The sequence below is a fragment of the Manis javanica genome, chromosome 2, assembly GCF_040802235.1.
Source record: "Manis javanica isolate MJ-LG chromosome 2, MJ_LKY, whole genome shotgun sequence".
NCBI classification, from domain to species: domain Eukaryota; kingdom Metazoa; phylum Chordata; class Mammalia; order Pholidota; family Manidae; genus Manis; species Manis javanica.
This window is the reverse complement of record NC_133157.1, coordinates 120,066,093-120,080,866: the sequence shown is the minus strand read 5'-3', so window position 1 is coordinate 120,080,866 and position 14,774 is coordinate 120,066,093. Positions and strand designations below refer to the sequence as shown.

General features: G+C 37.1%; 1 protein-coding gene and 1 long non-coding RNA gene across 6 annotated transcripts in view; one reads left to right on the top strand and one right to left on the bottom strand.

Annotated features, from left to right (window-relative positions):
* Nucleotides 1–14,774, bottom strand: part of ITGA8 (integrin subunit alpha 8) — a 163,510-nt gene that overhangs the window by 4,337 nt on the left and 144,399 nt on the right. For 2 of the 3 annotated variants that reach the window (XM_073229247.1, XM_073229246.1), the window contains 2 exons: nt 13,600–13,701; nt 120–242 (listed from right to left, as the gene is read on the bottom strand). In XM_073229247.1, coding sequence (XP_073085348.1) covers nt 120–242; nt 13,600–13,701 — 225 coding nt within the window. Of the gene's footprint in view, nt 1–119; nt 243–7,510; nt 7,586–13,599; nt 13,702–14,774 lie in introns of those variants that run through there. The other variant, XM_073229248.1, reaches the window with a different exon arrangement.
* The window catches only part of LOC140847849 (uncharacterized), a 239,589-nt gene that overhangs the window by 81,784 nt on the left and 143,031 nt on the right, over nt 1–14,774 (top strand). The window lies entirely within an intron of this gene.

The window sequence follows — 14,774 nt, the reverse complement described above, 5'->3', positions numbered from 1 at the left end:
GACTGTTGAAAATCCCCAAATCATGCATTTAGCATTATCTTTTTAGGTCCCTGGGTATATCTTTCTAAATCCTCTCAGTGGCCTATCTACTCAAGAAGAAAAAGAGTAAATAAACTTACCTTCCATAAAGCTAGGGTTAAAATGGCCAGAACCAATAATCCAAGAAGTATTGCTAGTATTATTACCCATAATGGGACTGAAAAGGAAACGTTTGGCGTTGCCCAAATCACTGATGTCTTAATCTGAAATGGAAAATAAAGCAAATGAGCCCTAACATGAAAGCTATTTGGTGAAATAAAGTAGTAATTACCAATGCAATATTGTGGGTAGTTCTGAAAGGATCCATGTAATAATTGAAATCATCCTAGGGAGATTTGAGGGTTTACAGCACTCAAACATGGAACCTTAAAACACTAGCACATTCTCAGGTCTCCTAGGTTGGGTGAAAGTCTAACTATAGATACACAGTGGATGTTTGCTTATAATAGCCCAGAGACCCTAGAATAGAACTGAGATGGACCAGGAACCAAAAAGGTGGAATTACCTTTAATTGGGATGGACCTTTCAAGGCAATAATGGCTAAAAGTAACCCAACGAAAGGTCAAGTCTGTCCATACGTTTCTCCACAGAACTGAGGTAACCTCATTGAGAACTGAGCTTGGAAACAACCACAGACTATTAGATGTGCAATAAAGTTAGAAGTCACCTAATCAAATCCCCCTTACAGATGAGGAATTGAGTCACAGAGGGGCTAAGTGATTCATACAATTAGTTATTGTCACTGCCTCTTTATCCCTAGGTTCTGTGCTCTATCAGTGAAAAACATGCCAGAGTGTGAGGCTAGCCATCTTATATTTGTATTGTACATGTATTTGTTTTGTGTCTTGGAAGCACCTGTAAAGTGAGCAAAGTGAACTCTAATTGTCCCTATACATTGAAGCTGCCTTTAATCCCAAATCCAGCTTTCAGTTACTATTGGAACTCCCATTGTATTGGAACATTCTCCCGTGTTGCAAGGGAACTTGGAGGAAAATAAGACCTGCCCAGCAGGACTGCACATGTAGCATCTGTGAATCACCCCTGCCTTCCAAGTGGGCAGAAGCTCTCCTGTTGGCCATGTGCTGGGGGCCTGTGCCTCTCAAGACCCAGACAGCAAAGAAATTGTGGACCCCAAACAAGATCAAAGAGAGACCCAGCCATGCTGCTAATACCTTCTGTCAAAGCAGAGAGAAATGACAATATCCTTGGATCTGAAATGTTCACCAGGGCAGGCCTTTCTGGTTTTAGAGAGGTTAGTATTGCCTCAGTTAAACTGATTGAAGTGCTCTTCACTTTAACGGTGTTGAAAAGGATCATGAGTTTAGTCCTGACACATGATCAAGATATCTAGGTCACAATTCTCTAACCCACAGTCAGGAGAGGATGCACTCGTGGCAAAGGCCGGTGGCTCTGAAGCTTCCTCTGGCTGGAAATATATGGGTGTTTTCATAACCTGCCTCCTAGCACAGAGCTCTGATCATGTTCACTTCTTTCCTTCTGTCTTCTTAACTAGGTGTAAGCATCCTGTCTATGTTCTTCTCAGCTTCTCAGGGTTTTTATTGCTCCTTCATTTTGGTTCACTTCCTTTATTCAACAGACATACTGGTGACTAATTCACTTGATTCTCTAGCCCCAAATATCATTTATATCCAGACTAAACAATGCCACTGACAGTAGTGATACTGCTGGCCATTTCACATGGACAGCAGTGCTGGGGGGACTGATACATGCTATCTGTGAGAAAAAGGCTGGCTGTAACCTACTCATCATTATACTGTCTTCCTTTGCTTGTTAACTTTCCTTGTAGTATGGTCCCTATTTTATCCAATACATCAGTAGAAGTGCAACATTAAATGACCACAATGGGATTAAACTCACCCTGCTTGCCATAGTGTAAGGACAGGACATATAGTATATATATTGAAGAAATGCATTGTAGAGACTCAAAGCAGTCACAGGGCTACCTGGATTCTGAAGCCTAAGTAATTTATTCTAAAATGATCCTTTGTATGGATATGGCTATGTGACAAATCAGGAACTAGATTACTTCTGAATTACTTCTCTTTATATTCTTAAGGGCAGACTTCTGTTTCCCTTAGTGAATTACATCTGCTAAATGTATATGAAATCAGTGTTCAATCCTAGTATCTTAAGGTGCTCAGAGAAATGGCATGAAGTAGTGATTTAAAATGACCCTAACATTACTGGAAGCAGACTGATACAGTTTTGGTGTTGAGAATTTCGGGATTTTGGATCTACAAGGGATAGTCATGATCATGTACTTGTAGGCCAGTTATGATGACTCAGGAAAGAGATCTGGAGACATGGACAGTTCTGAGGTTTCTTACAAATATTTCTTCCCCAGCATCAAAGTCCACTAAGGAAACAACATAGTTTTAGTCTGTATTTTGTGCATGTGGTAGAGATTGCCAAAATTTACTAATGGGGCATTTACAATAAGACAGGCAATGATGCCTCTCAATTTTCCCTTTCCTGATTTACTTAATTAATATCTTAAGTCACCATCTGCTGTTTCATGTTAAATATGGAAACAGTCCTAGTTTTGTAAGTAAAAAAGAAAAAAGCTAAAGAATTTGAAATAAGAGCCATAGATTGTTCAAATTATTAGTTTAACAAAAACAAATGGAATGGAAAGAGAGAATAGCTATTGAGCACTTTGCTAGGTTCCTTTGCCACTTGGCTATTGCAGGATTTGATGTATTATCTATAAACCTGGTCCATCTGCAGAAACAAGCAGTGCAGGTCACTTACAAAGAGCTAATAATGATACTTGAAGGTTTCTTTGCAGTGCTGATGGAAAAGTACAAATAAAACACGAAATTGAGAAGGATATGCTTATTAAGGTCTATTGAAGCAGAAAACAGCTTGATAGGTATAATTACAAAATCGGCTGGCTTTTTGTTTGCATTACTGCCAAAGATTCTGCCAGCAGCATCTTAAAAAGTCTGAGAGTAGAAGATCACTACTATCCTGTACAGTTCCAAAATGCTGAAATTTTCATCACCAAATCTGTTGTCAGTCTCCTTCAAGTAACACTATGTTCATTAAAAAAAAAAATCTCTTCATGGAGGTGCACATATCTCCCAACACAAGGGACCCAAGAAAGACAACACCAAGACATATAATAATTAAAATGACAAAGATCAAGGATAAGGACAGACTTTTAAAAGCAGCTAGAGAGAGAAAAAAGATATATACAAAGGAAAACCCATCAGGCTATCATCAGAATTCTCAACAGAAACCTTACAGGCCAGAAGGGAGTGGCATGATATATTTAATGCAATGAAACAGAAGGGCCTTGAACCAAGAATACTCTACTCGACAAAGTTATCATTTAAATGTGAAGGAGGGATTAAGCAATTTTCAGATAAGCAAAAACTGAGAGAATTTACCTCCCACAAACCACCTCTACAGTGCATTTTGGAGGGATTGCTATAGCTAGAATTTTTCCTTAGGCTAAGTAGCTGTCACCAGGGGAAATAAAACCACAGCAAAGTAAAACAGTTAATTGCTCAGCAGATGCAAAATCAAATCAACTACCTCCAAAGTCAATCAAGGGATAGACAAAGAGTACAGAATATGATACTTAATATATAAAGAATGGAGAGGGAAGAAAAAGGAGGAAAAAGAAAAAAGAACCTTCAGGTTGTGTTTGTAATAGCATACTAAGTAAGTTAAATTAGACTGTTAGATATTAAGGAAGTTAGCCTTGAACCTTTGGTAACCATGAATCTAAAGCCAGCAGTGGCAATAAGTACATACCTACTGATAATCACCATAAATGTAAATGGTCTGAATGTACCAATCAAAAGACATAGAGTCACTGAATGGATAAAAAAACAAGACCCATTTATATGCTGCCTACAAGAGACTCACTTCAAACCCAAAGCCATACACAGACTAAAAGTAAAGGGATGGGAAAAGATATTTCATGCAACTAATAGGGAGAAAAAGCAGGAGTTGCAGTACCTGTATCAGACAAAATAGACTCAAAACAAAGAAAGTTACAAGAGACAAGGATGTTACATAATGATAAAGGGGTCAGTCCAACAAGAGGATATAGACATTATAAATATCTATGAACCCAACACAGGAACACCTACATATGTGAAACAAACACTAACAGAATTAAAGGGGGAAATAGAATACAATGCATTCATTTTAGCAGACTTCAACACATTACTCACTCCAAAAGACAGATCAACCAGACAGAAAATAAGTAAGGAGACAGAGGCACTGGACAATGTATTAGAACAGATGGATTTAATGGACATCGATAGAACCTTCCATCCAAAAACAACAGGATATACATTCTTCTCAAGTGCACATGGAACATTTTCAAGAATAGATCATATACTAGGCCACAAAAAGAGTCTCAGTAAATTCAAAAAGATTGAAATTGTACCAACCAGTTTCTCATACCACAAAGGTATGAAAATAGAAATAAATTACACAAAGGAGATGAAAAACCCACAAACACATGGATGCTTAATAACATGCTCCTAAATAACCAATGGATCAATGACCAAATAAAAACAGAGATCAAGCAATGTATGGAGACAAATGACAACAATAATTCAACACGTCAAAATCTGTGGGACACAGCAAAGGCTGTGCTAAGAGGGAAGTACATTGCAATACAGGCCTACCTCAGGAAAGAAGGACAATCCCTAATGAACAGACTAAATTTAGAATTAACAAAACTAGAAAAAGAAGAACAAATGAGGCCAAAAGTCAGTAAAGGAGGGACATAATAAAGATTAGAGCATAAATAAATAAAATTGAGAAGAATAAAACAATAGAATCAATGAAAGCAGGAGCTGGTTCTTTAAGAAGATTAACAAAATAGATAAACCCCTAGCCAGACTTATCAAGAAAAAAAGAGGGCCTACACACATGAACAGAAACAGAAATGAGAAAGGAATAATATTCACGGACACCACAGAAATACAAAGAATTATGAGAGAATATTATGAAAAATTATATCCCAACAAACAGGATAACCTAGAAGAAATGAACGACTTTCTAGAAAAATACAACTCTCCAAGGCTGACCCAGAAAGAAAATCTGAATAGACCAGTTACCAGCAATGAAATTGAAGTGGTAATCAAAAAACTACCTAAGAACAAAACCCCTGGACCAGATGGTTTTTCTGCTGAATTTTATCAAACATTTAGTGAAGACCTAATACCCATTGTCAAAGTTTTCCAAAAACTGTAAGAGAAGGCAATACTCCCAAACTCGTCTGTGAGGCCAGAATCACTCAAATACCAAAACCAGGCAAAAACACCACAAAACAAAATTATATACCAATACCCCTCATGAACATAGATGCAAAAATACTCAACAAAATATTAGCAAACTGAATTCAAAAATACATCAAAAAGATCATTCATTATGATCAAGTATGATTTATTCCAGGGATGCAAGGATTGTACAATATTTGAAAATCCATCAACATCATCCACCACATCAACAAAAAGAAGGAAAAAAAACCTCACATGATCATCTCCATAGACACTGAAAAGCATTCAACAAAGTTCAACATCCATTCATGATAAAAACTATGATAAAAACAAAATAGGAATAGAGGGCAAGTACCTCAACATAATAAAGACCATATGACAAACCCACAGCCAACATTTTACTTAACAGCGAGAAGCTGAAAGCTTTTCCTTTAAGATCAGGAGCAAGACAAGCAGGCCCACTCTACCCACTTTTATTCAAAATAGTTCTGGAGGTCCTAGCCACGGCAATCAGACAACACAAAGAAATAAAAGGCATCCAGATTGGCAAGGAAGAAGTTAAACTGTCCCTGTTTGCAGATGACATGATATTGTACATAAAAAACCCTAAAGAATCCACACCCAAACTACTAGATCTAATATCTGAATTCAGTAAAGTTGCAGGATACAAAATTAATACACAGAAATCTGTTGCATTCCTATACACTAATGATGAACTAGCAGAAAGAGAAATCAGGAAAACAATCCCATTCATAACTGCATCAAAAATAATAAAATACCTAGGAATAAACCTAACCAAAGAAGTGAAAGACCTATACTCTGTAAACTACAAGACACTCATGACAGAAATTAAAGAAGATACCAATAAATGGAAACACATCCCGTGCTCATGGATAAGAAGAATTAATATTGTCAAAATGGCCATCCAGCCTAAAGCAATCTACAAATTCAATGCAATCTCTATCAAAATACCAACAACATTCTTCAATGAACTAGAGAAAATATCTCCAAAATTCTTATGGAACCACAAAAGACCCCGAATAGCCAAAGTAATCCTGGGGAGGAAGAATAAAGCAGGGGGGATTATACTCCCTGACTTCAAGCTTGACTACAAAGCCACAGTTATCAAGACACTTTGGTACTGGCACAAGAACAGACCCATAGACCAATGGAACACACTAGAGAGTCCAGATATTAACCCAAGTATACATGGTCAATTAATATACAACAAAGGAGCCATGGATACACAATGGGGAAATGACAGCCTCTTCAAAAACTGGTGTTGGCAAAACTGGACAGCTACATGCAAGAGAATGAAATTGGATTATTGTCCCATAACAATAGTAACCCCATACACAAAAGTAAACTCACAATATATCAAAGACCTGAATGTAACTCATGAAGCCATAAAACTCTTAGAAGACAACATAGGCAAAAATCTCCTGAATATAAAAGCATGAGCAACTTTTTCCTGAACCACCTTCTCAGGCAAGGGAAACAAAAGCAAAAAAAAAAAAAAAAATGGGACTACATCATGCTGAAAAGCTTTTGTACAGCAAAGGACACCATCAGCAGAACAAAGAGGCATCCTACTGTATGGGAGAATATATTTGTAAAAGACATATCTGACAAGGGGTTAACATCCAAAATATATAAAGAACTCACATGCCTCAACAAACAAAAAGCAAATAATCCTATTAAAAAATGGGTGGAGGATATGAACAGACACTTCTCCAAAGAAGAAAAGATATTCCACGTCGCTAATTATCAGGGAAATGCAAATTAAAACCACAATGAGATATCATCTCACACCAGTTAGAATGGTCAACATAGAAGAGACTAGGAACAACAAATGCTGGCTAGGACGCAGAGTAAGGGGAACCCTCCTACTCTGCTGGTGGGAATGTAAAATAGTTCAACCATTGTGGAAAGCAATAGGGAGGATCCTCAAAAAACTAAAAATAGAAATACCATTTGACCCAGGAATTCCACTCCTAGGAATTTACCCTAAGAATTCAGGATCCCACTTTCCAAAAGACATGGACCCCTATGTTTACCGCAGCACTATTTATAATAGCCAAGAAATGGAAGCAACCTGAGTGTCCATCAGTAGATGAGTGGATAAAGAAGATGTGGTACATATACATAATGGAATACTATTCAGTCATAAGAAGGAAACATATCCTACCATTTGCAACAACATGGATGGAGCTGGAGGGTGTTATGCTCAGTGAAATAAGCCAGGTGGAGAAGGACAAGTATCAAACGATTTCACTCATCTGTGGAGCATAAGAACAAGGCAAAAACTGAAGGAGTAAAACCGCAGCAGACTCACAGAACCCAAGAATGGACAAACAGTTACAAAAGGGAATGGGACAGGGGAGGGTGGGTGGGAGAGGAGGGATGGAGGGAGTGGGGGGGCATTATGATTAGCACACATAATGTAAGGGGGCATGGGGAGGGGCAGTATGGCACAGAGAAGACAAGTAGTGACTCTATACCATCTTACTATGCTGATGGACAGTGACTGTAGTGGGGTGTGTGGTGGAGAGTTGATAATGGGGGGAATCTAGTAGCCACAGTGTTGCTCATATGATTGTATTTTAATGATACCAAAAAAAGAAAATCTCTTCATACCCTTTATCTGAGTACTTTAAATGCTAAGTTTACACAGATCATATACATTTCTCCCATGTGTCATCATATGTGACTAAGCAGATAGGTCATAAAGAGTTTTAAAATAAGGCAAATTCAGAGTGATTTTCCTCCTACGCCTACATTCTGCTTTCCTGACCACTGCCTGTAGGACATCCATGTGACATTGAAGGCTGTCCAATCTTCTCAATATAAAATGGGTGCAGCTGCAGAAACTTTCCTTGGTGCCTGGTGTTTCCTAAAGTTATCTAGGCTTTTGCTGCAGAGTCACAAGTCCCTGCGCTAAGGATACTGGCAATACAGAAAACCAATAATAGTGTCCCACAACATTTCTTCAGATTTCCAGTGCAGAGATGCTAGATGGCTGTTGCTAGAAAGAGGTGGATGAGGACAGAAAACATAACACATCATTGAAGAGTCATTTATGTCTTTTAAAGAAATGTCTTTCTGAGAACATATTGATTAGGGGGTCATGTGACATATTCATGTCTTAAGTGGCTATGGGCATTTCATCTGCAGGTGGAAACAGGTAAAGCAAAGCTTTTCCTGAAACTCAATGCTCTGTATAAATAAACTAGAAACTTGAACTGCACAGGCAAGCATAAAAGGAAAAGACTTAATTGACTACTTTCATAGGACCGAAGTTTATTTAAATTTGTATTAGTGCTGTGGAAATTACAGAATGGTTTTGGGAAACCTTGGCCAAAGAAAATGTTGGAAAATACCAAAACTTTGTTACTCCTACTATTTATGTTTGTCTTGTGGCTTGTTTTGACAAGCCCACAAGATGCGTAGTAATATAAAGAAAAATAGGTCTTAATTTTTAGAGTTTCTAATGACTAAACACTGATTTACAGGAAGAATTTTTCACTTATTTCAAATATGATTTATTAAACACCCCATATCCCTAAGCTCTTTAGGTACTGTCATCAGCTACATGCTGGATCCTTCTGTAATCTTGCTCTAGATCAGTGCTGTCCAATAAAAATATAATGCAAGCCATATGTGTAACTTAAAAGTTTCCAGTAGCCACTTTAAAAAGGAGGAAAAAGAAAGATGAGGTGTTACTTTTAATAATATATTTTATTTAATCCTAAATATCAAAACTATTATCATTTCAACATGTAATTGATATAAAATATTCATAAGAAATTTTACATTCTTCCTTTTCTTACCAAGTCTCCAAAATCCAGTGTGTATTTCACATTTGCAGCCCATAATAATTGTTAGATTTGCTTCAGTGGTTAAAGTGAATATATATATCGAAAAAATAAAGCTTCATTTAGTGGAAAAAGTATATACTGCTATAGTTTTAAAATTTACATTTAAAAAAGTTAAAATGAAGTAAAACCTCTAGCTCAGTTCTCCGTCATACTGGCTATATTTCAGATACTCACTATCCACAAGTGGCTAGTAGCTACCAGACTGGACTGCACAGCTCCAGAACATTTTGTAATCTCACACAATGGTGCAATAAGCTGAATTCCCTAAGTCCCTCTTTATAAGATTCATTCATCAAGAAGGTGGTCCCAGGGCAGAAGATAGTGTATATTTAGGACTAAATGTTTCCTTTAAGAACACAGGCTTTGTCCATCAGTAGATGAATGGATAAAGAAGATGTAGTACATATACACAATGGAATAGTCTTCAGCCATAAGAAAGAAACAAATCCTATCATTTGCAACAACATGGATGGAGCTAGAGGGTACTATGCTCAGTGAAATAAGTCAGGCAGAGAAAGACAAATACCAAATGATTTCCCTCATTTGTGGAGTATAACAACGAAGCAAAACTGAAGGAACAAAATAGCCTCAGACTCAGAGACTCCAAGAAGGGACTAGTGGTTACCAAAGGGGAGGGGTGGGAGAGGGTGGGTGGGGAAGGAGGGAGAAGGGAGATTGTGGGGTATCATGATTGGTGCACATGGTGTGTGTGGGGTCACGGGGAAGACAGTGTAGCTCAGAGAAGACAAATAGGGACTCTGTGGTATCTTACTACACTGATGGACAGTGACTGCAATGGGGCATTGGGGGGGACTCAATAATAAGGATGAATGTAATAACCACATTGTTTTGCTTGTGGAACCTTCATAAGAATGTATATTAATGATACCTTAATAAAAAAAAGAACACAAGCTTTGTGATTATGTACTTCAGTTGCTTTAAGAAAGAAGGGTAATGTTGAATAACTGAAGTACTTAAAATTTAGGGAGAAAAATTCAATCACATGCCAGCTAATCAGCAAACTGATTTAACTCATTTTTATGTATCAAGAACCTGTAGCTATATAGAGAAATAATATAAAGATTCAACAATTCACTTTTTATAATTATCTGTACTTTTAGGACATGGGATCCATAAATGATAAGTGGTTTAGATTTTCTTAATGTGATGCTAAGTAGGGAACATTTAATCTTACCTTCATCATGTCACAAATCTTGTTATTCTTTATTGTGGTTCAAAGATCATAAATAAATCTTTAATATGCCTACATTTTACTATTGACATTTATGATATGTTTGTGTATATTTCGACAAAATACCAAGGTAGAAAGGAAAAGCTCCCTTGTATTTGCAACTGTAATTAACGTTGACATCTGTATTTATGCATCACAAAATTTTGTGTAAACATACTTCATTGATGTCACAAGAATGTTTTAAATAAATGTACCAAGACACCCTACCTACAGTGCCATTTAGAGCATTATAATAACATAAAGCGGACCAGCTGAACACGCGTTTTAACAATATTTAAATAGCCCCAATGAAATAAGTAGCGCCTATTGTAAGTTTGAATTCCAATTGTTTAATTAATCAGAATTCCATCTTAAGGTCCTGAAGTTTTGCTCATAATTCTGAAAATCAGATGGATTCACAGCTTATGTATGAATTTTTAAATAAGTATTTTCATGAAATATTTTATAGTAAATACCTTTGGAGTTAGACTAGACAATAATAGTCTCTTCTAGATGTAAACATAGAATTTGGCTCTAGTCTCATGAGACACAAATGCCAAAGTTCATTTGTGAACAGAAATACTCAAGCAAATGAGTATTTTTTCTTCTGCTGTGCTGTAATGATTCAAAGTTCATTCATATTCCTTTACATCATGCAACCGTTCCCTCACCTCTGAACATGGTTAAGTGTTACACTGCATGAACTCATTTGTTATAGACACTACCCAAGGAATAGATGGGGATTGCTGTTTTCCTCAATATATAAAGTTTAGATAAGAGTCAAGAAATGGTCGAATTATGACCATGTTGAAGAGGGAATACAAACAATCATTCTACACAAGGGCTTTGGAAAACAAGCAAATATTCTTTAGTCTTATTATAAAAAGAACAAGTGAGAGACTTTTCCCAGTGGCAGAGTATGGATTGAAGCTCTGATGATTCTCCAACTACCTATTCCAACAAATTCTACCACAGTTCCCTTCTGCTGGGTGCTTTTCAAGATAAGAATGATAAGACTTTTGAGAAGAATTTGCTGTGGAAAACATCTGCCAGCCCCAAGCACAGTCCTCTCAAAGCAAGCCTTGGTTTTCTCAAGCCAAGCAAAATCATTTCCATGTAGTACAGAGTGAGTTTTCTACTGGCAAAATCTTCTCCACTCATCCAGGTATTAGGAGACCTGAAAGCACCTCCATTCCTAAATGTTTTTTCAATAACCTTTACATAAATGGTGTGATAAATCATCTACATCAGATAATAAAGAGTTTTTAAAAAAGACTTTTTAAAAAGTGACAAGGGTGATAGGGATGGGGGAAGCGTGCATTGGATCATTGTGGATCTTTTGAGGTGGGCTGAGAACAGCAGGCTGTCACCTGTCGCCATACAGAAAGATGCAATATTGTTGATAGAATCAGCTTTAACATATGTTTCAGTTATGGAACATATGTTCAGAGAAAACAAAAGGGCCCAGATTTATCTCCCCTAGAGCAATGAGCCTTTGAACCTCTTTGGATGAACATTCTCTATTAAAAACCCAAAGCCTCTGTTTTGTAGGTGGAACGTAAATCCAAATGACAATAGACATTCTCTCATGAGAGAAAGGCAAGTTAAATGAAGAAAGATGTGGCAGTGCTTGCTTTAAAATGCCACCAAAGTTGACTGAAATATTTTGACTGTGCAAATCTGCTGACACTTCCAATTTAGTATTACTTGACTTAGCCAGAGGAGGTAAGACATTTTGGGAGGGTTACTATTATTCAGGCTTGAGAACTATCTTGCTCCAGGTACAATACTGGGCTTTATGTATGTTATTTTATTAATCTCAACAGTTCTTTCAGGTGAATGTGGTTAACAGCCTCAGCAAAGTATAGCAACTTCTTGAAGGCTTTCTTTTTAGAGCAGGGTGGGGCCAGGATGAACCCCAGGAGAATTTGTTTTGAAAGCTGTGGATTTTCCTCTGTGCTGTCTGCCTGTGCTAGAGGTTCTCAATCCTAGTTTCACTGTGGAATTGTCACTTGTAGAGCTTTTAAAGCACAGTATGAAGGCCCCACTCCAGACCTGATCAATCCTGATATTTGAGGTGAAGTCTTAGGATGTGTATATATCTTTAAAGTTGTATGAGTGATGATTCTTTGCATACTCAGGGTTGAAAACCACTAATCAATGGATTAATTTAAGTTAAATTAGTCCAAGTAGATTAGGCTAGAAAAATGAAATATTATAATTACATTTTAAGATGTAGGCTGATGAGAAGCTATGACACAATCAGGGTATATACCATCCAAAGCAGTGCTTCTCCAACTGTACTGTGTACATGATGCCCTTATGGTTTTGATAAAATACAGATTCTGACTCACTCTGTAGTGAGGCCTGTTTCTGTATTTCTAACAATTTCCTAGGTAATGCTAATGCTGCTGGTCTACAAATCACATGTTGAGTGACAAGACCTGGGGACCAGAGTTCAAGTGGATGTTTTAAATATCTATGGAATAACCAAGAGATGAAGGCTTAAATCTCAATTCTGTTCCCTAGAGCCATGCTGTGTTCAGTCTCACTATAAATGCAGAGCTGGTGACCGTGACTGCTCATCCCGTCACCCATTCTTCCTGCCACTGGGCATGGTCATGCTAGGTGCTGAGGATGGCAGCAGTTGTGCTATGACAGATATTTGGGTGTCTGTAATATTTGAAAGCCTCAATTTTAAAAAATAACCTTTCATTCAAATGACACTCAAAGTGTACTTTTCTTCAAGGTGAAAATTATGGTTTTTTGCATAGAAAGAAGAGCTGACTGGGTCTTGCAGCAAGTCTGTGGCAACTGTCCTGAAGCAGGAGGTTCCTCCCTCCCCACCTTACCCACCATACTCTTTCAAATTAAACAATCATGATTTCATCATAGTGATCATTGCTGTGTGGACTTCTTTCAAACAAAATGGCTATATTAAAAAGATAGTATTAGACCTGCACTGTGATTTTTTGGGGAAGCAATTTACACTGAAAGTTTTAAAATTTCCTCAAATGACACCATGAACTTTCCAGACTGAAATAAGAAAACAGTGATCTGAAGAGGAAAGCTTTTCTCAAGTCAATGTAATAAGCTCCTTTAACCTAGCACAAGCTGAACAGTGATTTAAAAAATAATTATTTCAGCGGAAGTATTTGTGTTTAAATATTTTTAAGATACTCACTGCTATGCTTCCTTCTGGGAGTTTTGCTGGCTGATCTTTATAAGGCATCTTCTTAACTTCAAAGGACACCAGGGATACAAGAGAATACGGATCATTTTTTCTCTGAAATTAAAAATATTTATTTAAATATATTCCATGGAAAGCTTTTACAAGTTGTACTGGCAGCCACCCAGTTGTTTTCAGTGTTTTCCATTTCCAGAGCAAAATTTTCTCCTTCCTTTTTTCTTCGTATTCTCTTATTTTTTATTCCCCAGCCAGTGATCCATCCATCCATCATCCACCGAACCACCCACCCATTCATACTCTTCTTATTTACAAAGATAATTTATCTTATTAACAAAAGACTTGGTACAATAAGGTTAAAATAGAAACAGAAAATCAGAGTCCTAAAAATGAGTGAGCTGCTACTGGTGAAGAATAAAGTAGAGACAAAGTAGATTACAAAATTCTTATTATCTGATAGAAGAAAACATTTTAGAAGAGAGAGAGTCTGGTACTAAAGAAACTTGCCAAATTTCATCTGAAACAGAAGACTCAGAGTAGGGCATCTCAGTGTTTGCACTGTTAGGATTTGGGGGTGGATGGAGGACCATCCCGAACCTTGTAGGATGTTTAGCAGAACGCCTGACCTCTACCTACTAGCTGCCAATAGCACCCTATCCAATTGTGACAATAAAAAATGCCTCCAATTCTTGCCAGTGTTCCCTGGAGAGCAAAATCACCCTGGTTAAGAACCACAACTGAGAGCCATACCTAGACCATTCTGTTTTTGAGATAATTTTTTAGGAGAAGTTCTTTTTGTTTAATTGGTTCTCATATTAACTGGTGATTAAAGCCAAATGAAAGTTTTTAAGAGTAAGTTAAAGAAAGCTGTTTTGAGAACTTAAGCTTCTGTGGTTCTCCATTCAGCTTGAGGTAATGATCTATCCAGTGGTGGGCTGTAGCTGGCTTATACTGGCTTTTGAGAGAAGACTGTTAAAATTTCAGGAATTTTGAGTATCAGTTGTTATACAGAGCCATTATTAAAACTTAAATTACACATATGTAAACTTAAGTATATTGTATGTTTTTTGAGAATTTTTATAGAATTTTTTGTATCATTAATATACAGTTACATGAGCAACACTGTGGTTACTAGATTCCCCCCATCATCAAGTCCCCACCACATACCCCAT